At 41.4% G+C, this 23,140-nt stretch overlaps 1 protein-coding gene across 2 annotated transcripts in view; it reads left to right on the plus strand.

Moving 5' to 3' along the window:
- Positions 1–23,140, plus strand: part of LOC128687748 (LIM/homeobox protein Lhx9) — a 573,843-nt gene that overhangs the window by 461,580 nt on the left and 89,123 nt on the right. For both annotated transcript variants that reach the window (XM_053775324.2, XM_053775328.2), the window contains exon 6: positions 9,537–9,742. In XM_053775324.2, coding sequence (XP_053631299.1) covers positions 9,537–9,742 — 206 coding nt within the window. The remainder of the gene's footprint in view (positions 1–9,536; positions 9,743–23,140) is intronic.

Raw genomic sequence — 23,140 nt, forward strand, 5'->3', positions numbered from 1 at the left:
TTTTACATGATATTCCTGTACCTTAATCAGATGAATTTTTGCCTAAAAGCAAAAAAATTATATGTCATTTCAGTATCTTTTTAGAAAGTGTCGCCCCTAAATGAAAAAAAAAAAACGAGTAATGAAAACAAGTAACTTGAATGCGTATTGCATGTAATATTAATAAAAAATAAAACAACTTACAGCATCATTATCATGTTTGTACATATATTACTACTTATTGCTTAGAATAAACCCAAGTCGCAGTTTGTTTTTGTTTCTGCAGGCAGCATACAGTTCCTGCATAACTTTGGCTGCACGTTCAGCACAGATTACTTCTTGGTATATTGAGTGCAGACGGCTCCTGCTTTCAGTGATTTTTCAAAGAGTTCAGTTTTTTTTTTTTAAGGTTTCAATATTTATGACAATTTTTTTAAATAATTTTCATGGTACATCTGATCAGTAAACCAATAATCTGTCCAGGTGTATGAAATGAATCTGCATATCTTCTCCAAAATCTTCTGTCTTGTAGGTATAAGAATGAATGCAAGAATAGCTGGAATGGCTCTTGAATTCCACCTCGCATTGCTGATGTTTGGAATTCTCTTTAGTTCCTCATAATTCTTCACCAGTTGGGATACAAAAGGATACTCGATGTTTTGGAGAACTGGTTTTAGCACTAAGATTTTCATCCATTACCAAACGGAGAATCCTGTCCAGAACGTGATGCTGACAACTGATAAATTGTGGTTTGCTAATTCCCTTCTCTGAGAACATTCGTTGCAGTTTGACAACAGCTCCACTCTTTTTTCCTTGTGTTAACGTTTGTTGTATCAGCAATGATCATCTTTATTGCATTCCGTAAGTTTTATTCATCAGTAACTTTAGCCATTCCTTCAGAAATAGTTTCAGCCTTTCCATCTCTTTAATGCGGTGCATCCACTTTTACTTCGGTTCTTTCATTTTCAAGTACTAATACCTGATGCTCATTTTCCTCAATGCGCTTTCCACCGAAATGTAAAAACCATTCTTCCATTTGTAACTTTTCAATCATTTCCTCCTTCAATTTAGCAGACTCTTGGTATATTGACTTGTAAATTGCTGCTTCACTTGGTGTAGTAATGTCAGTGTCATCAAATGATAACTGTTTGCATATCTTCGCGGCTTTACTTGTTGATACTTTTGTGGATGTCACCAAATTGGTTGCAACTTTACTTTTGTTGTGTTTTCTGATTGGTGAAGTAGTACTTTCATCTTCATACTCGCTCCCTTCAGATTCAGTACAACTGTCACTCAATGCATGATAGTAAGATGTTGTTCCTGCAGCTGATTCAGCAAGTAGTTTCCGTCTTTTTTCACTTGCAATTTGACCTGTAGAGTACCCCACTTCTTTCCTTTCCACTTGAAGCTGGTACAGCTGTTTGTCCTCAGATGATAACCATTGGCCATTTACGTTTGCGATATCAAAAAGTTCATTCAAGGCATCATATTTTCCCCTGCTGACACATTCATCATAAGTCTTCATCACCTTGTCAAGCTTTGCTCTTATTACTTGATCTGACACTTGTGGAAAATTCAATTTATTCCTCCATAATTTTGTAACTTCTTTGGAAATGTTCGCTATTCGTCCCTTGAAGTGAGTTTCTTCCTTTGATTTCTACTACAAGAAACTGGTACCGTCCAGTGATTTGGGTTTGGAGAGGTATTTTCCATTTTCTTCTAGTGAAGACTCTTCTAAAGGCACAATTCCTCTTCTCCTGTGTGACTTCTGGAATCCCACCAAATTATTGGTCCAAATATCCTTGTTCTTGTTTATGGTAGTATCACTTTTCTTGTGTGACGTAATTAATTCTGAATTTCTGAAACAAATATAACGGCAATAAGTTGATTTGTTTGCTCATAAAGCTTTTTATATATACCAGGATTTGGATTGTTCTACAAACTTCTATACCGTTTCAGAAATTTCTTAACAGTTCTAGAAACTGGAAAAGTTTACAGTGACATGAATGTCAAATATTGACAGTAAAACCCACGCTGTTAGGCTATACCTGTAAATATATTGTCAGACAAGCGGTGCTGACTTTCACTCCTTTGTCAAATACAATGAGAAAATGATAACAGTAGACGCCAGTATATAAAGTTGCCAATTAGTACTTTCCTGAGCTGTTACTACGAGTAGTAACTCGGATATATGGTGATTCGTGGATTTTATTTAGGGGTGACCGTTTTTGAAAACTGAGAGGAATTAGGGACTTCTCATTGTTTTTAAACAAAAGTTCATCGATTTATGACACATGTTTTATTTGTAACAAAGTAAAAAAGTTATAACTTTATTATAAGAGGAAAATGGTAACAAGCAAGAGGGAGGTAAAAGTGTATAAACTAAGGGAGGAGGAAGTTCGGGTGAGATACAAGCAACTATTGGCAGAAATGTGGGCTGGTGCAAGTATGAGTAGTGGGGAGGTTGAAGAGGGTTGGAATAGTTTTAAAAATGCAGTATTAGAATGTGGGGCAGAAGTTTGTGGTTATAGGAGGGTGGGAGCAGGAGGAAAGAAGAGTGATTGTTGGAATGATGAAGTAAAGGATGTGATAAAAGAGAAAAAGTTTTTTTCAAAGCAGAAGCGTTATAAGAAGAGTAGAGTATATGGAAAGTAAAAGAAAGGTAGAGAGAGTGGTGAGAGAGTGCAAAAGGAGAGCGGATGACAGAGTGGGAGAGGCACTGTCAAGAAATTTTAATGAAAATAAGAAAAATTTTTGGAGTGAGTTAAACAAGTTAAGACAGCCTAGAGAACGAATGGATTTGTCAGTTAAAAACAGAGTAGGGGAGTTAGTAGATGGGGAGATGGAGGTTTTGGGTAGATGGCGGGAATATTTTGAGGAACTTTTAAATGTCGACGAAGAAAGGGAAGCGGTAATTTCATGCACTGGCTAGGGAGGTATACCATCTTTTAGGAGTGAAGAAGAACAGGATGTGAGTGTGGGGGAGGTGCGTGAGGCATTACGTAGAATGAAAGGGGGTAAAGCAGTTGGAACTGATGGGATCATGACAGAAATGTTAAAAGCAGGGGGAGATATAGTGTTGGAGTGGTTGGTATTTTTGTTTAATAAATGCATGAAAGAGGGGAAGGTACCTAGGGATTGGCAGAGAGCATGTATAGTCCCTTTATATAAAGGGAAGGGGGACAAGAGAGATTGTAAAAATTATAGAGGAATAAGTTTACTGAGTATACCAGGAAAAGTGTACGGTAGGGTTATAATTGAAAGAATTAGAGGTAAGACAGAATGTAGGTTTGCGGATGAGCAAGGGGGTTTCAGAGTGGGTAGGGGATGTGTAGATCAAGTGTTTACATTGAAGCATATATGTGAACAGTATTGAGATAAAGGTAGGGAAGTTTTTACTGCATTTATGGATTTAGAAAAGGCATATGATAGAGTGGATAGGGAAGCAATGTGGCAGATGTTGCAAGTATATGGAATAGGTAGTAAGTTACTAAATGCTGTAAAGAGTTTTTATGAGGATAGTGAGGCTCAGGTTAGGGTGTGTAGAAGAGAGGGAGACTACTTCCCGGTAAAAGTAGGTCTTAGACAGGGATGTGTAATGTCACCATGGTTGTTTAATATATTTATAGATGGGGTTGTAAAAGAAGTAAATGCTAGGGTGTTCGGGAGAGGGGTGGGATTAAATTATGGGGAATCAAATTCAAAATGGAAATTGACACAGTTGGTTTTTGCTGATGATACTGTGCTTATGGGAGATTCTAAAGAAAAATTGCAAAGGTTAGTGGATGAGTTTGAGAATGTGTGTAAAGGTAGAAAGTTGAAAGTGAACATAGAAAAGAGTAAGGTGATGAGGGTATCAAATGATTTAGATAAAGAAAAATTGGATATCAAATTGGGGAGGAGTAGTATGGAAGAAGTGAATGTTTTCAGATACTTGGGAGTTGACGTGTCGGCGGATGGATATATGAAGGATGAGGTTAATCATAGAATTGATGAGGGAAAAGAGGTGAGTGGTGCATTGAGGTATATGTGGAGACAAAAAACGTTATCTATGGAGGCAAAGAAGGGAATGTTTGAAAGTATAGTATTACCAACACTCTTATATGGGTGTGAAGCTTGGGTTGTAAATGCAGCAGCGAGGAGGCGGTTGGAGGCAGTGGAGATGTCCTGTGTAAGGGCAATGTGTGGTGTAAATATTATGCAGAAAATTCGGAGTGTGGAAATTAGGAGAAGGTGTGGAGTTAATAAAAGTATTAGTCAGAGGGCTGAAGAGGGGTTGTTGAGGTGGTTTGGTCATTTAGAGAGAATGGATCAAAGTAGAATGACATGGAGAGCATTTAAATCTGTAGGGTAAGGAAGGCGGGGTAGGGGTCGTCCTCGAAAAGGTTGGAATTAAGGGGTAAAGGAGGTTTTGTGGGCGAGGGGCTTAGACTTCCAACAGGCGTGCATGAGCGTGTTCGATAGGAGTGAATGGAGACGAATGGTATTTGGGACCTGACGATCTGTTGGAGTGTGAGCAGGGTAATATTTAGTGAAGGGATTCAGGGAAACCGGTTATTTTTATATAGCCGGACTTGAGGCCTGGAAATGGGAAGTACAATGCCTACACTCTAAAGGAGGGGTTCGGGATATTGGCAGTTTGGAGGGATATGTTGTGTATCTTTATACGTATATGCTTCTAAACTGTTGTATTCTGAGCACCTCTGCAAAAACAGTGATTATGTGTGAGTGAGGTGAAAGTGTTGAATGATGAAAGTATTTTCTTTTTGGGGATTTTATTTCTTTTTGGGTCACCCTGCCTCGGTGGGAGACGGTCGACTTGTTAAAAAAAATTATATATATATATATATATATATATATATATATATATATATATATATATATATATATATATATATTCTGGGCACGCGGCCCACCTCAGGGGAGCTGGACGAAGTATTCGAGATGTAGCTCTGAGTTACCTATGTTGTTTTACTTTCTGATGTATTTTTGTGAATGTTTGGCCAATGTATTTTGTCTTTAAATAAAACATACCTGAAATATAGGGGGTGGTAGGAGAAAATTCTCAAACAGCTTCAGGGAGAACCTTGAGTTTTCCCTGAAGCAAGTTTATTCTTTTCTCTGAGGATGAGGGTCCCCAGGACAGTTCTAGAGGTGGTACCTCCCTATATATATATATATATATATATATATAATTATACGATGTACAGTATCTTTAACTTTATAAAGATTATATCACTTATAACCTCCACTTTTAATTCATTATATATTCTTATGTCACATCTGCTACATTTCTTCTCAATTTAGAAATCGCTATCTTTGTTGAGTAGATCAAGAAATTTTCTTTATCTATTCTTTCATATCCTCTCATGATCTTATTCAAAGTTATCTCTTCTATCTGTCAGCATGGGCATCTGTCAGCATGGGTATCTTTCAGCATGGGCATCTGTCAGCATGGGCATCTGTCAGCATGGGCATCTGTCAGCATAGGTATCTGTCAGCATGGGCATCTGTCAGCATGAGCATCTGTTAGCATGGGTATCTGTCAGCATGGGCATCTGTCAGCATGAGCATCTGTCAGCATGGGCATCTGTCAGCATGGTTATCTGTCAGCATGGGCATCTGTCAGCACGGGTATCTGTCAGCATGGGCATCTGTCAGGATGGGTATCTGTCAGCATGGGCATGTCAGCATGGGCATCTGTCAGCATGGGCATCTGTCAGCATGGGCATCTGTCAGCACGGGTATCTGTCAGCATGGGTATCTGTCAGCATGGGTATCTGTCAGCATGGGCATCTGTCAGCATGAGCATCTGTCAGCATGGGCATCTGTCAGCATGGTTATCTGTCAACATGGCCATCTGTCAGCACGGGTATCTGTCAGCATGGGCATCTGTCAGCATGGGTATCTGTCAGCATGGGCATCTGTCAGCATGGGTATCTGTCAGCATGGGCATCTGTCAGCATGGGTATCTGTCAGCATGGGCATCTGTCAGCATGGGCATCTTCATTTTCTCACTTTCATAACTCATATTTTAGCTCGTCGAGTTATTTTATGGTCATTTGAAACATTTCGGGAAGAGTTACATTACGTTGGGTTAAGTTAGATCCGTCAGGAAACAGAACAAGTGTTTCCAGACGCGGATGTTAGTCGCATGATGACCCGCCGCTGGAGCTTTTGGTAATCTGACCGAGGTCTTCCGCTGGCTTACCGGTCCACCTTTTTAAAAATTTGAATTGTATTGAGTCACCACACAGCTGCTGCATATTCCAATTTTGGACATTTGTTGGGTGTCAACAGACTTTTTTTTTTTTTAGCATTCCTTTACAGAAACATTTAAACAATTTATAGTTCTGATGCTTTCAATATTTTGTCTCATAACTTATATTCTTCATGTGGTCTGATTTTTCTTTCTTCCATTCCCATTTTTCAAGATTAAATTTCAACAAACAATTTTCATTTTACTCAATGTTTACAGACTATAAAATATTAATGTTAATTTTTGTTATTTACTTTGCATAAAATCTCTTCATCATCCACAAACACATTCATATACAATAGTTTTCTATTAGCTCAGGAAATTTATTGATATAAATTAAAAACATTATCGACTCGCAAAGCGTACTCCTGCGTAACGCAGAAATATCTACAAAATGTTGCACATGTGTCTGATTCTGCAATTTGTCGGTATTGATATACATTGATACACATCCTTCATATGTACCAGGAACAGCACCGGTTTCAGTATCAGTCCTTGTGCATCTCCACTTGTTTCCCTTTTTTTGGTATCTGTTCCTGAACAATCACTCTTCTTTTTCATCCCGTTAGGTATTGGTTGATTCATTGTGGTTCATTACCTTACATTCCTGCTGCTTCCACTAACCTCTGGCTTGTTTCTTGTCCAGTACAGTGTCAAAGGTCACATTACAGTGCCTGTATATGAGGTCCACCCACTTTTCACCTGCCTCGTTTGTTATCTTGTCATCGGTCTTCAGCCAGTTTGTAAGATAGGATTTACGATCTCTAAACCCGTGGTGGTTTTTGTTTATGAAACTATATCTCCAGGTTTTATACCACTTTCTGCGCACGCTTTTGTGTGTGTGTGTGTGTGTGTGTGTGTGTGTGTGTGTGTGTGTGTGTGTGTGTGTGTGTGTGTACTCACCTAGTTGAGGTTGCAGGGGTCGAGTACAAGCTCCTGGCCCCGCCTCTTCACTGGTCGCTAGTAGGTCACTCTCCCTGAACCGTGAGCTTGATCATACCTCTGCTTAAAGCTATGTATGGATCCTGCCTCCACTACATCACTTTCTGACTACTCTGTGGCTGAAGAAGTACTTCCTAACATCCCTATGATTCATCTGTGTCTTCAACTTCCAACTGTGTCTCCTTGTTGCTGTGTCCCATCTCTGGAACATCCTGTCTTTGTCCACCTTGTTAATTCCTCTCAGTATTTTGTATGTCGTTATGTGTGTGTGTGTGTGTGTGTGTGTGTGTGTGTGTGTTTGTTTTCACTTGTGCGCTCCTGGCCCCGCCTCTCAGCTGGACGCAGTACTGGATCCACACACTCCTGGCTGCATGAACCCTATCATACCTAATCTTCAAGTTATGTACAAGTCCTGCCTCTGCTACTACGCTGTCTAGGTCCTTCCATTTCCTGACCACTCTAAGGCTAAAGAAATATTTCTCGAAGTCCCCGTGACTTATTTGTGCTTTAAAAGTCCTAGACTCAATTGACCACCCTCTCAGTATTTTGTATGTGGTGTCTATGCCACCCTTGGTTCTTCTGTCTTCTAGTGTAGTCTGGTTTAGCTTCTCTAATCTCTCCTAAGTCATACACAACAGCTCTGGGACTACCGTAGTCTCACTGGAAACCTTTGTGTGTGTACTCATCTGTATGTGGTTGCAAAGGTCGATTCATAGTTCTTCGCCCCGCCTTTTCGCTGGTCGCTACTAGGCCCACTTTCTTTCGGCTCCAAGAGCCTTATCGTACATCTTCGTAAAGCTAAGTATGGATCCTGCCTCCATTACTTCACACTCTATATTGTTCCACTCCCTGACAACTCTAAGGCTGAAGAAATACTTCCAAACATCCCTGTGACTTATTGAGTTTTCAACTTCCAGTTGTGCCATCTTGTTCCTGTTTCCCGTCTCTGAATCATTCTGCCCCTATTTACCTTGTCAATTCCTATCAGTATTTTATACGTCGTTATCATATCCTCCTGTGCCTCCTGCCCTCCAGTGTCATCAGGATGAATTCCCTTAACCTCTAGGATATATCCTTAGCTCCTGGACTACTCTTGTTGCAAACCACTATACTTTCTCTATTTTTTTGACGTGCTTTACCAGATATGGCTTCTATATTGATGCTGTGCGCGCGTGAAGCATCAGTATGTGTGTGTGTGTGTGTGTGTGTGTGTGTGTGTGTGTGTGTGTGTGTGTGTGTGTGTGTGTGTGTGTGTGTGTGTATACTCACCTATTTGTACTCACCTATTTGTGGTTGCAGGGGTCGATTCATAGCTCCTGGCCCCGCCTCTTCACTGATTGCTACTAGGTCCTCTCTCTCCCTGCTCCATGAGCTTTATCATACCTCGCCTTAAAACTATGTATGGTTCCCGCCTCCACTACTTCACTTTCTAGGCTATTCCACGGCTTGACTACTCTATGACTGAAGAAATACTTCCTAACATCCCTTTGATTCATCTGAGTCTTCAACTTCCAATTGTGACCTCTTGTGTCTGTGTCTCATCTCTGGAACATCCCGTCTTTGTCCACCTCGTCTATTCCGCGCAGTATTTTATATGTTGTTATCATGTCTCCCCTGACCCTCCTTGCCTCCAGTGTCGTCAGGCCGATTTCCCTCAACCTTTCTTAGTAGGACAATCCCCGCAGCTCTGGGACTAGTCTTGTTGCAAACCTTTGCACTTTCTCTAATTTCTTGACGTGCTTAACTAGGTGTGGATTCCAAACTGGTGCTGCATACTCCAGTATGGGCCTGACGTAAATGGTATACAGAGTCTTGAACGAATCCTTACTGAGGTATCGGAACGCTATCCGTAGGTTTGCCAGGCGCCCGTATGCTGCAGCAGTTATCTGATTGATGTGCGCCTCAGGAGATATGCTCGGTGTTATACTCACCCCCAGATCTTTTTCCTTGAGTGAGGTTTGCAGTCTTTGGCCATCTAAACTATATTGTGTCTGCGGTCTTCTTTGCCCTTCCCCAATCTTCATGACTTTGCATTTGGCAGGGTTAAACTCAAGGAGCCAGTTGCTGGACCAGGCTTGTAGCCTGTCCAGGTCTCTTTGTAGTTCTGCCTGATCCTCATCCGATTTGATTCTTCTCATTAACTTCACATCGTCCGCAAACAAGGACACTTCTGAGTCTATCCCTTCCGTTATGTGTGTGTGTGTGTGTGTGTGTGTGTGTGTGTGTGTGTGTGTGTGTGTGTGTGTGTGTGTGTGTGTGTGTGTGTGTGTGTGTGTACCTATACACACCAGAGCATTTTAATGTATATTATATCTTCCGTGTTGCTACAGTTTAGGTTCTGTTGTTCTCTCTGCAGACATCCCTGGAGGATACGACCTGGAGGGCTCCTACGGGCCACTAGGAACTCCCTGCCAGTCAGTGCGGACCAAGAGGATCCGCACCTCCTTCAAGCACAACCAGCTACGAATCATGAAGTCTTATTTCGCCCTCAACCACAACCCCGACGCCAAGGACCTCAAACAACTCTCTCAGAAGACAGGACTATCAAAACGAGTGTTACAGGTAAACTTAACTTTATATTAACATTCATGCTGACGAGACTGGTGGTGGTGGTGGTGGTGGTATTGGCGGCGGTGAAGATGGTGGTGGTGGTGGTGGTATTGGCGGCGGTGAAGATGGTTGTGGTGGTGGTGGTAGTGGTAGTGGTCGTTGTATTGCCAGCGTCGAAGATAGTGGTGGTTGTAGTGGTTTTCATTAAAGGTGGTTTTGGTGGTGGTTGTCGTAGAGGTGGTGCTCATTTTAGGCGGGTAGTGATGGTAATGGTGGTGAGTTCAGCGGTGCTGGGTATATTGGTGGTGATAATTATAATTGTGTAAATGGTGGTGATGCCATTGTTTGCATTGCTTCATCACATTTCCATCATAAAATAAGTCGAAAAAATTCAGTGGCATAAAAAATTTTCTCGGATAAATTGAAGAAAAAAAAAATGGTTATAGTCGTATGTATTTAGAATGAGTGAATCTTTCAAATGGCTTTCAAAGTGGTGCCAAACGAACAGTTTTCTGAAGGAAAACTTACGCAAGTAATACAAATTATCTCCACATTGAAAAATAAAAGTGGCCCCAGATAAAGCGTCCTAAGTGACCGAACATTACATAACAGCGCTACTTTATCAGTCGAATGTAGAGGTGAATTAAAATCTTGGAGAGAGTAGAAGTGAAGAGGTAAACTTAAGAAATCAGTCCCTCAGTCTGATAGAAGATGGTCAGTCTCTTAGCAGAAGCAGAGGTATTAGGCCAAAGACTTGTGTACAGGAACTAGAAGTGAGGTGTAGCATCTTTGAGACCAAGTCACAGATGAACTGGGTTCACTAGTGAAAGAAGGTCAAACACTTGTTAGCAAGAGAGTTACTGAAGATATTCGTTATCAGATACAATGAAAGTGTTATCTGACAAGTATTATAATGCAAATGGTATATAAGGGTTGTCTTCAAGTCTTGCTAGGAACTGCTTAACAGGACCTTACATAAAAAAAAAAACCCACGCGTAGGAAAGAGAAGCTTACGACGACACATCGGTTCGACTTGGACCATTTACAAAGTCACTTTGTCAGTGGTCCAAGTTGAACGAAACTTCGTCGTAAGCTTCTCTCTCTATGTGCGAGTTATTTGTGCATTGCTCCCGTCACGATATTGTGCCTTTTTGTTCTTTCTAACAGGACTTTCTTCCGCTAGTGAGCTCTTCTTACCTGCTACCGCATTTAGACGCTCCTACACCTTACTATCGGTTGCAGTATACATGGTCTGTCCCCGTAACTGCTTTAGGCTGAGAGACTTATCATCTTCTATCAAGGCTAAGTGACTGATTACCTTATACTACCTTTCCACTTCTTCTGTCTCCAGGATTGTAAGTCACCCCTGTATTCTACTGATGAAGGCTGCTGCGAAAGCAAAATGTTTCATCAAGAAAGATGCCTAATTAATGCACATGTGTCGTACTCACCCCCAATAAACACTGTTTAAACAATCAAGTTTTCATAATGGCAGGAAACAACAAACTACCCATGTTACTTTGACTGTCAGATGTTGTTTCCCTGCTTAAGTGATAGCATAAACCTGCCTCGCATGGACCAGTAGGCCTGCTGCAGTGTTCCTTCTTTCTTATGTTCTTATAACTTATCACGTAATCGACAAACTAGAAGATGCAACCAACTCAATTATTGGACCTGTGAGCACCACTCGTACATTCCTAAAATTCAAACAAAATATGAAAGTGATCGTCATCTTCATTGTTGACACAGATACTTGTATGACTGTTATCAGTTTAAAATAAATTCGAAACATTAAAAATGGAACATTTATTCAAATGATTAACACACAAGTGATGAGTCAACATACAAGAAATACAAAACCTAGAGAAAGTAATAAAAACATGTAACAAGAAACTCAAGAACAGATTTATATAAGCACGCATGTGGATACAATTATACAAAATATACCGGGCTGATTTACAAAAGGCCCAATCATCACATACAATTATGAAAATACCGACTATCATGGGGGAGCACTAAACCCATAGGGATTATACAGCGCCTGTTGGGGGATGGAAGCCACTCAGACGCAATTCAGGGAACTGGAGTACGGATCCAATTCCCTAGATCAAGAGCCCCTCACCAGTGTCGAGGAACCTCCCTTGAGGGGCTGGAAATACCGAGCAATGATTTAGTGAAGTTGCTGCCTCGTTTTCAGACATAAAATTAAATGAACGAGTCGATAATGTAAAACCGGATAAACAAAATCAACGTAGATTAAGGAAGCAGAGTTTATAAACACAAGCAAGACAGTAGAGGCACACAGGTAGTCATTGAAGATGAACCTGTGAGCAGAACCTGTGAGCAGAACCTGTGAGTAAAACCTGTGGCATAAAACTATTCAACTATTTATTTAGCTGTCACTAATACCCCCAGATTATCAAGCCATAATGAATACATAATATGCCTGGATATCTACAGAGAGAGAGAGAGAGAGAGAGAATCTGGATGAAAAGAATGGAGAAGGCAGATACGATCATCCAAATGCTTCGACTTCGATTCCATATTTAAGGCAGTTGTTGCTTCGCAAGCTGCTGATGCTACTTCCCAAAGTTGTCATAAACAACGCCACAACACAGATGGTTTTGTTGTTTGCATGAAAGGAACCAGTCGCCTAGTTAAGCCCCTAGAACATCCAAAGTGAACATAATTAACACCGGGTAAACTGAGAACTTTTAGTGAGAATAAAAGTGGTAAGAAATAATAAAGTTGTACAACCATCTTGGAACCATACTGGGATAAACTCAACTACTGTTTGGGAAATGGGGGAGGAGGCCACCTTCCCTGCTCAGAAAAATGGGGGAGGAGGCCACCTTCCCTGCTCAGAAAAATGGGGGAGGAGGCCACCTTCCCTGCTCAGAAAAATGGGGGGGGGGGAGGCCACCTTCCCTGCTCAGAAAAATGGGGGAGGAGGCCACCTTCCCTGCTCAGAAAAATGGGGGAGGAGGCCATCTTCCCTGCTCAGAAAAAGAGAGATAATACCATAAAAATGTCGAATAAATGCACACAACTTTTATTGCAAAGGGAAAAACAATGAAAAGTAGTAATTAAAAAATAATTTAATCAGTTAACACAGGAATAACATGAATCCCAGGATAGTCACATGTATGTACTAATAAAACCAGATGATATATGAAGACGTGGATTGATTTACTATATAGTAAAAGGAGGGGGGTGGGGGTTAGTTACGGTAACACGCCAGCAGGTGAGTAGTGTCTAGGTCAGTATAAACAAGTGGCGGCGTTGTAGCTCCCTGGTTTATGAGTGTCGGAAGTAGTAGACGACTGCCTCTGCGATGGTGCCACACTCGATGAATCCTGAAGTAAGGTTTGATGAGTTGTTCCTCGTAGATGAGCTTGATTGAGAAAAGAATAAGACGAGTGTAACCGATGAGTGTAGAATCGAGTACAAGTTGGCTTCACTTCTCGGTAGCTTAAATTAGCCTCGCTCCACGTCAGTCACCTATATCAGTGACGACACCTGCAAGTCTGGGGGATCAGACAGGACTATAGGCTAGGATAGAAATGAACCTAAGAATATGTTATATATTTAACAAGGTAGATGCATAAAGCTGCATCAAATGAGTAGTGAGTTATTACAATTACTGTAAGGCAACACTGCCACCTAGGATAACTCACTAGCACAAATAAAGATTAGCATTTACACACACTATAGTAGTTGAAACCAATAGAAACATAACATTAATAAAACAAGATACATACGTGGACAAGAGCAGCTCAGAGAGAAGTGAGGGACGAGGCTCTCCTGGAAACACAGGGAAAGAAGAGAGATTAGGCGGAAATAAGCAGGAACCATATTGAACGTGATACCTAGAGGTTTCGCTGGCAAACGAGCGAGGTAGACAAAAAGACGCCTGGGAATTCTAGCCAGCTGACTACCATACTGCCAGAGAAACCAGAAGAAAAATAAAGCCTACCAGAGACTTTTTCCCTTACAACTATTTTCACAGATATTTGTGCTAACAAGAACTTCCAATACAAACAAAATTATTACAGTATATTTATTCAGTAATTTGAGATCATGAAAAAGCTAATAAAATTTCTTTTATAGTAGTCTTCTCATTAAGATAAATGGAATGTTTGGAAATTTTGCAGAGACCCAAACTTAAAACTTATTATGGTAACACAATGAATAGACTACTACGTGGGATAAATCTCTAAGTTTTAATGACACCCATCTGTGGAAATGGTATAGTCGAATTAGTGCTGAAGAAAATAGAAAAAACAGTAATCATTTTTTTTTTACAATCCACTTCATAAATTTTAAGAGAAGTTAAAATATGATTTACTAAATATCGAATACTGCCTTGGTAGCCTAGCAAACCCAGTCAGACATCAATCACTGTTTGGTGGGTTCAGTTGAAGCATGTTGAAAACGCAAACAACAAATTATTTTTATATTATTATATTATTCACGGGGCGATCACTATACCCGTATCATAGTGCGTCCGAGGGTGTGAGAGGTAACCCGGCTCGATCTAATGGGAAGTTAGGTGAGGAAGTTAGGTCACGCTGAAGACTCAAAACAATAAGAAAAATTATAAGTCAGAACGTGAATGCTGCTTCCTCTGCAGGTAAAGACAAAGAATCAGAGAATATCTCAAGGTTCCCAGATATGAAAAGAAAATTTGGTTAGAAAGTAGAAAGCATCAAGATGATGCTGAAAGTAGCATATGCTGCTCAGGACATGGCTGAAGGCAGCAAACGATGACTGGTATGTCAACAAGAAATATATATTGAGCAAGCCTGTATTTGGTCAACATTTCAGTTTAGGTAGAGTTTATAATATTGAAAGTCGTGACTTGAAGAAGGTCTTCTCAAGACGAAACATTATCCAAATAAAAGTTTGTCCTGCATGCTTCTATTTTAATTCTTAATAATCAATAGAGACAGACCAAAAAAGTCATCACGAAGGAAATATAAATACACATGCAGTATAATGTGATCCTTTATTGACAACGTTTCGCCCACACACTGAGCTTTATCAAGTCACAAACAGATCTACCTGGGGTCCATGGATGGTACGCGAGTATTTATAGTCAGGTTGAGAAAGCTTATCTCTATATCCGACAACTTCAACCAGAACAATGGCTTCTATAACATAGCTGAACCACTTGCCAAGAAACTTCTTCATCGCTATCCCACATAAGAACATAGGAATGGAGGAACACTGCAGAAGGTCTGCTCACAAACTTATCCAATCTCCCTTCCAAGCTACCCAAGATTTTAGACTCTATAACCCCACTCAGTAGATCATCAGATGCAGCATTCTTCACCTGACCCAGCATTCTGAACCTGACTATAAATACTTTCGCGTACTTTCGACTTGAAGAAGCTCAGTGTGTGGGCGAAACTTTGTCAATAAAGGATCACATTATGCTGCATATGTGTTTATGTTTCCATTCTGTCGGTATATTATACCATTTATTTCCAGTCATCACGAAATTTGAATGTAACCCAGAATCATTTTTCTCCCATGCTTAATCCTAGCTTAAGAAAAACAGAACTTCCAATGGAGATCATTTTCCTGTATAAGACAGCATCACACCATTGGAAGAACCAGTGTAGGAGCTATACATCAAGGTGGTTCAGAGAACATCACACCAGTGTAGAAACAATACATCAAGGTGGGTCAAGGAACGTCACACCAGTATAGGAACAATACATCAAGGTGGGTCAAGGAACGTCACACCAGTGTAGGAACAATACATCAAGGTGGGTCAGGGAACGTCACACCAGTATAGGAACAATACATCAAGGTGGGTCAGGGAACGTCACACCAGTGTAGGAACAATACATCAAGGTGGGCCAAGGAACGTCACACCAGTGTAGGAACAATACATCAAGGTAGGTCAGGGAACGTCACACCAGTGTAAGAACAATACATCAAGGTGGGCCAAGGAACGTCACACCAGTGTAGGAACAATACATCAAGGTGGGTCAAGGAACGTCACACCAGTGTAGGAACAATACATCAAGGTGGGTCAGGGAACGTCACACTAGTGTAGGAACAATACATCAAGGTGGGCCAAGGAACGTCACACCAGTGTAGGAACAATACATCAAGGTGGGTCAGGGAACGTCACACTAGTGTAGGAACAATACATCAAGGTGGGCCAAGGAACGTCACACCAGTGTAGGAACAATACATCAAGGTGGGTCAGGGAACGTCACACTAGTGTAGGAACAATACATCAAGGTGGGCCAAGGAACGTCACACCAGTGTAGGAACAATACATCAAGGTGGGTCAGGGAACGTCACACTAGTGTAGGAACAATACATCAAGGTGGGTCAGGGAACGTCACACTAGTGTAGGAACAATACATGAAGGTGGGTCAGGGAACGTCACACTAGTGTAGGAACAATACATCAAGGTGGGTCAGGGAACGTCACACTAGTGTAGGAACAATACATGAAGGTGGGTCAGGGAACGTCACACTAGTGTAGGAACAATACATCAAGGTGGGCCAAGGAACGTCACACTAGTGTAGGAACAATACATCAAGGTGGGTCAAGGAACGTCACACTAGTGTAGGAACAATACAAGAAGGCGAGTCAGGGAAAGCGGGCCAACGTCTGCCTCCAGATGAACTGTTTGATTAAATTTGTTTGATCATTAATTAATCGGGAGTAGAGGTGTTATCAAGGCTAGCCGTGGCCACAGCTCGCTGTAAAGCTGCGCAGCTCCTGCCTCACAGGGGATCACCGCGCAGTACATTAGCTGCCTCCTGCGATGCTCGCATAATTATAATTAGTGAAGATGTGTAAAGATTAGCAAGGGTGTGCCTGCTTGCGCCCGGTGCTCTGACACAACCACAGAGAAGACAAGATCAGAGCCCACAGCACAGCTACACAAGCACCCACACGTACACTAACACATGGAGGCACACACGCAAGCAGACACGGGCAAGTGGGGCGCACGCAAACACGCACGCACGCATACAAAATACTGAGAGGAATCGACAAGGTGGACAGACAGGATGTTCCAGAGATGGGACACACCAACAAGGGGTCACAGTTGGAAGTTGAAGACTCAGATGAATCACAAGGATGTTAGCAAGTATTTCTTCAGTCGCAGAGTTGTCGGAAAGTGGAAAAGTCTGGGAAGTGATGTAGTGGAGGCAGGATCCATACATAGCTTTAAGAAGGGGGTATGATAAAACTCATGGAACGGGAAGTGTGACCTAGTAGCGGGCAGCGAAGAGGCGGGGCCAGGAGCTGTGACTCGACCCCTGCAACCACAACTGAGTACAACTAGGTGAGTATACACACACACACACACACACACACACACACACACACACACACACACACACACACGGGAGCTAAGGATCGAACCCTGCAACCACAGGGTTAATACAGTAGGGAACAAAGAGGTTTTAGGAAGGTTGGAGAATGTGTTTACCTTGAGGCATATTAAACCATACCCCGGCCGGGATTGAACCCGCGGTCAGAGAGTCAATCCCGGCCGGGGTATGGTTTGTTTGCAATCGTGTCATTACGATTTCGTGAGTTTTGAGGCATATTACTCAGCAATTATCACATGAAGGCAAGGAATTTTATTACATTTATTGATTTAGAAAAGACACATAATAGGGTGGACAGAGGAGCAATCTGGCAGATATGGCATGTGCATGGAATGAGAGTGTCAGGACGCGGGTGTTAGGCATATTGATGACCACGCCACTGGAACTTTTGGTCATCTGACCGAGGCCTTCCATTGGCTTACCCGTCCATCCCTTTAAATTTTCAGATAATCTGTACTCATTATCTATGTAACAGGTGTAAAATTATTGAAAACAATAATGAGTTTTATGTGGATAGCTCAGGTTATGCTATGTAGGAGAGAGGGAGATTTTTTCCTTAGGTAATGATGTGATATCACCATGGTTGTTTAACATTTATAGATGGAGCTGTAAAAGAAGTGAACACTAGGGCGTTGGGGAAAGGTGAGGGATTATAAGATAATGAATCTAATACAAAGTGTGAGTTGTCACAGTTCCTTGTTGCTGATGACACTGTGCTTCTGGGAGATTCGCAGAAGCTGCAAATATTGGTAATTGTAAGGGATCTGGAGAATTACTAAGCTAAGTCTGTTAAAGGACATTTTTGAAAGATACTTATAGTGCTAGTCATGGCATTATGCCGCCCCTCCCCCCACACATACCAAAACACAAACACATACCATGAAATATATATATGTAAATATATATATATATATATATATATATATATATATATATATATATATATATATATATATATATATATATATACACACACACACACACACACACACACACACACACATTTCCACACTTACCGAGGTTTTAATACTTGGTACTGCGTCGTTTACGCTTAATCACGTCCCTCAGCCGTGTAGGAAGACTCTCACACAAATTCTTTAGGGTTTGTGGAAGCATATTATTCCATGCCTCATGTAGAGCAGCCTCCAGCTGCGGGATGGAACTGATAACCTTGCCAAGGGTTTAAGTCTGGGGAATTGCCTGGCCAGTCACTTCACAGTCCTTAAGCCAGTGACATGTGCACTGTCCTGGTATGACACGGTGCATCATCCTGCATAAAAACCATAGCCCCACACTTGTCAAACACCTCATGTAAATTGTCACACAATAACTCCGGACAATTATAATGGTTCATATACTGTATTGGTTTTTGGGAAGCACAATGAGTTCAACACACTGAGCACTGAAACACCCCCAAACCATGAGCGAGTCTGGGTGTTTGGTGGTCCCACAGGTGTAGTGTTTCTCTAGAGTGTCACTATCTCTGGGCCAGTACACGTCCCCCACAGTTACATGTGATGGTGAAGGTTATTCATCACTCCAAAGTACTTCAGACCACTGTTGAGGATTCCAGTGAAGATATTTCTTTGCATAATCCAGCCTACAATTCTTCTGTGGCTTGAAGAGGATCAGTTTCTTAACCTGGCAGTGACTACTGTAGCCCAGTTCTGACACATGTCTGTTAACAGTTATTACAGACACCTCTTGGGTGTATCTTAGATGTACTCTCTAACTGCTTCTTTAACACAATTAAGGTATTAGCAGATGCCTTCTTCGAGGGGCCAGGCCGAGGTTTGGCAGACAGTAACTCGACACCGCCACCAGCCTTGAAATGCTGCACCCAGTTCCTCACTGAACGCTCACACACACCAACATTCTCCACTATTTCTTTCGTCTGGTGCCCAGCTTTGTGAAGCCCTATGATTTGGGCTATAGTTTCGGGTGTTAAAGACTTCCTTTTAACCATACTCAAACATGTATAGCCCCAAAACCAAAGAGAACACTGGACAAAAGTTGGGGTGGATATGAGACAAAAGTGCAACACTTCCTCTCGCCATGGCAGCCACATGAGCACTGAGGAGTCACTGTGGAGTGTGACGGCAGGCCGTGAAGTCATGCTAATGGCTCCTACCTGACATAATGAACCGACGAAAAAATACTCCCCCCTCCCGTATGGTTCAAGTAATGAGTAAATAATTGCCCCCAAAGGAGTGTATATTTCAGTATTTCACATTAGTAACTTAATGCTGAATGGATTTTCACTTACTTGTTTGGGCCCAAAAACCCGCACCTCACTGCCGTCTATAGGACAGCCTCAATCACCTTGTGTCTACACGAAACTACAGTTTCTCGGTTTAACAAGAGAGACAGATCTACATTGCTCTTGGTAGCGTGAGCTATGGTGTTGACAGCACCATGTACGACAGATATGGGTGACTTGATAGAAGCAGAAGTGTCTTTCGAGGAATGTCGCACTGTCCTCCACTCAGGAAATTTGCAACACTCGTACTGTTACACTACACTGTTCTTCAAGATTTGTCCATGGTTTTCACAACAGGAAGATCACAATTCACTGTGAAATAGTTCTACCGCGAATTTCTGAGATTATTCAAGAGTCAAATGTACTGTTCCTTTGTTCAGGGCATCGACCGCACGAAACACGTTCCCGTTCGTCTCCTGAAGCCAATCTGAGCCCCGCAGCGCACTTCATCTTAGGGCGGGCCCCTAACTGCTGACTTCAGCATGATTTCCCTCCTTGCTTGAAATCGTCATCGTATTCAGTACAAATGGTCGATTTATTATCTAACTATCGACGACAGTTCGTCTTACTCCAACCTTGTAGGTAGGGTGGTGAAGGGTTTTTCTGTAATTTTCCTCCCAAGGTAAAGTGTGTTTTTTCTCATTTCACTGTCACTCGTATTGCAAAGAACACTGGTGCAAAAAGAGGTGACGTGACTATGATCTGGTACACGGTTGTAGCCTCATACGTATTCAATTACTGATCATGCGGAAGCAAGAGAGACTATCAGCCCCTCTGGAGGGCTGAGTCCCTCAGGGGGCTGAAGGGGCTGAGAGTGCTGAAATCCCCCTTCTGGAGAATTTTTCTCCACAGTAATCGAATTTGGGAAGATATATAAAAGAAGGAAATTAAAAGCGAACGTAAGAAAGTTCTATGCAATGAGAGCAACTAGAAATTAGGCAGGGAAAGAATGGATACGAGACTGAAAGGAAGAAGTATAGAGGAAGTAATTGTGTTTAGATATTTGGGCGTGGACTAGTCGGTAGATGGCTCTACGAAAGATTAGGTAAAACCTTTTAATTAATAAGCGGAAAAAAGATGGGTGGTGCACCGAGGCGTATGTGGAGACAAAGAACATTATCCATGAAGGCAAATAATTGAATGTTTAATGAATAAGGGTACCAACACTGTTGTATGTGTGTGAAGCATAGGTGTTAAGGTTGAAATTACCGCCCAATAAACCTGGCCTCAGTTGTGGGCAAATTACTAGAGTCAATTATAACTGATATTATAAGAAGTCATCTTGATAAGCATAGTTGTATTGTCCTCAAAGATTTGTTAAGTTATACCATGAATTAAAGAAAGCTGTCTTCAAAGATTTGTTAAGTTATACCATGAATTAAGGGAAGATCCTAGGCTTTACCTTACGACACATATAAAGCAAATGCCATAGTAATTATGGACCAAGTAGATTATAGAGGAAAAATAAACATGTTATTAGAAGACGGGGGAACTTATGTGCCTCTTAAATGTTTCAGTGAGGAGGTTGGAGGCAGTGAAGAGGTCATGTTTGAGGGCAAAGTGTAGTGTAAATATTATGCAGAAAAATCGCATCTAGGAGTTTAGAAGGTGTGGGTTACCAAAGGTATTATTCAATGGGCTGAGGTGGTTCAGGCAAATAGAAAGGGTGGAGCAAAATAGATGGCAAGGAGGATACATAAATATTTGGTAGACGAAAGGAATAGCACGGAGATCGTCCCAGGAAGTTTTGAGTCCTATGGATTTGGATAACCAACAGTCTTGTGTGAGCCTCTTAAGAGTGGAGGCAAGTGGGTTTTGTGATTTGACGTGCTGTTGGAGTGTGAGCAAGGGATTCGGGAAAATCAGTCAGCGGGACTCGAATCTTGGAAGTGAAAAGTACAGTGTCTGCGCTCTGGAGGGGTCAAGTGTTACAGCTTGGAAAGGGGTTACCTGAGCTCTTATGTCAGCATCCTTCTGGCTGACTAACTGAATTAACGATGGTGAAAGGGTCTTCTTTTTCGGGTCACTATCTCGGTGAGAGAGCATAATAATAAAATAGCAATAATAATAATAATAATAATAATAATAATAATAATAATAATAATAATAATAATAAAATAATAATAATAATAATTTACTCTGTGTTACGGGCACCTTTCTTCAGCAATATAAACTTATATGGAGAAACGAATTTCAAATTATGCGCGCGCCGATCCTTGCCAACACCAGCTAGTGACAATACTAGCAACATTTGGTGCCAAGATGCTCACTAATATCAGTGTGCCAACAACCCTGCCAACACTAGTGGGTCCCAGTAAACCAGCCAGTATCAGTGGATGCTAGCAAGCTTCCCAACATCAGCGAGAGCTAGAAAGCCTCCCTGTGGGTGCTACCAAGCGTGGCAATAATAATGGGTGCCAACAGTGAAACCAATACTAGCCACTGCTAACGGTAACACAAACACCAGCCACTGCCAACAGTGACATTAACACCAGCCACTTCCAACAATGACATTAACACCAGCCACTGCTGACAGTGAAATCAACACCAACAACTACTAACAGTGAAATCAACACCAACCACTACTAACAGTGACACCAGCACCAGCTTCTGCCAACAGTGACATTAACACCAGCCACTACTAAGTGACACCAAACACCCACTGCCAACAATGACACCAGTACCAGCCACTGCCAACAGTAACACAAACACCAGCCACTACTAACAGTGATACCAAACAGCCACTACTAAATGACACCAAACAGCCACTACCAACAGTGACACCAAACAGCTACTACCAACAGTGACACCAAACAGCCACTACTAAGTGACACCAAACAGTCATTGCCAACAGTTACACCAACAGCCACTACCAACAGTGACAAGAACACCAGCCAACGCTTGACAATATTCACTTCTATAAAGAGGATCTGTAATATATCATTCATGATTCATTCACTCAGTCCCCCTCCACATCAGACGATAAATTACGATAGTGGGACTAATCATTCTGATATAAGGTCGACAAGAGAAAGTATCGATAATTTTCACTCTTAGAGATGTATGTGACAAACATAAGGGATAAAGGAGAAGAACACGATAACAGTAAGAAAAATGGATAACTAAGGTGGTGGAGATATATATGTAACCAACAGCTGGATGAGGAAATGTCTGTGTGAAATTAGGTATTTGTAGCTACAGAAGCAACGTTATGTTCATTGTGTTATATTCAATAATTTATTTACCATATTTTTTTTATAATTTCTATTTTTACAGTAATTCTCTTTTAATTGATTCCATCGGTCTATCACTCTTTTCCTGAAGAAAATTTTATTTGTATCTCTTTGACATCACTTTTTCCCAAACTTACAACTCTGGTCTCTTGTTATCCCTCTTGCAGGTATTAAGAAGCTTTATGTATATATACTCTTCCATACGATTTTATGTGGTCATGATGTCTCCTTTCATGATAAATACGTGAGTGGGTGTAGGTGGGTGTGAGTTGGACCTGAATAGCTTGTGCTACTAGGTCTGATGCCGTGACCCTTCCTTAAGTGAATATGACCTGACCTGACTAGATTGGCTTAAGCCGGTAGGAGACTTGCACCTGCCTCGCTTGGGCCAATAGGCTTGCTGCAGTGTTCGTTCTTTATGTTTTAAGTGTTAACAGTCCTTCATCACGGCTCTGAAGGCCACTTGATAACTCTTCTTTGGAACTTTTCTGACACATTCATTCTTTTTCAGGTGTGGGCATCACACAGCTGCTTCATATTCCAAATTTTG

Source organism: Cherax quadricarinatus, chromosome 1 (assembly GCF_038502225.1).
Source record: "Cherax quadricarinatus isolate ZL_2023a chromosome 1, ASM3850222v1, whole genome shotgun sequence".
Lineage (NCBI taxonomy): Eukaryota > Metazoa > Arthropoda > Malacostraca > Decapoda > Parastacidae > Cherax > Cherax quadricarinatus.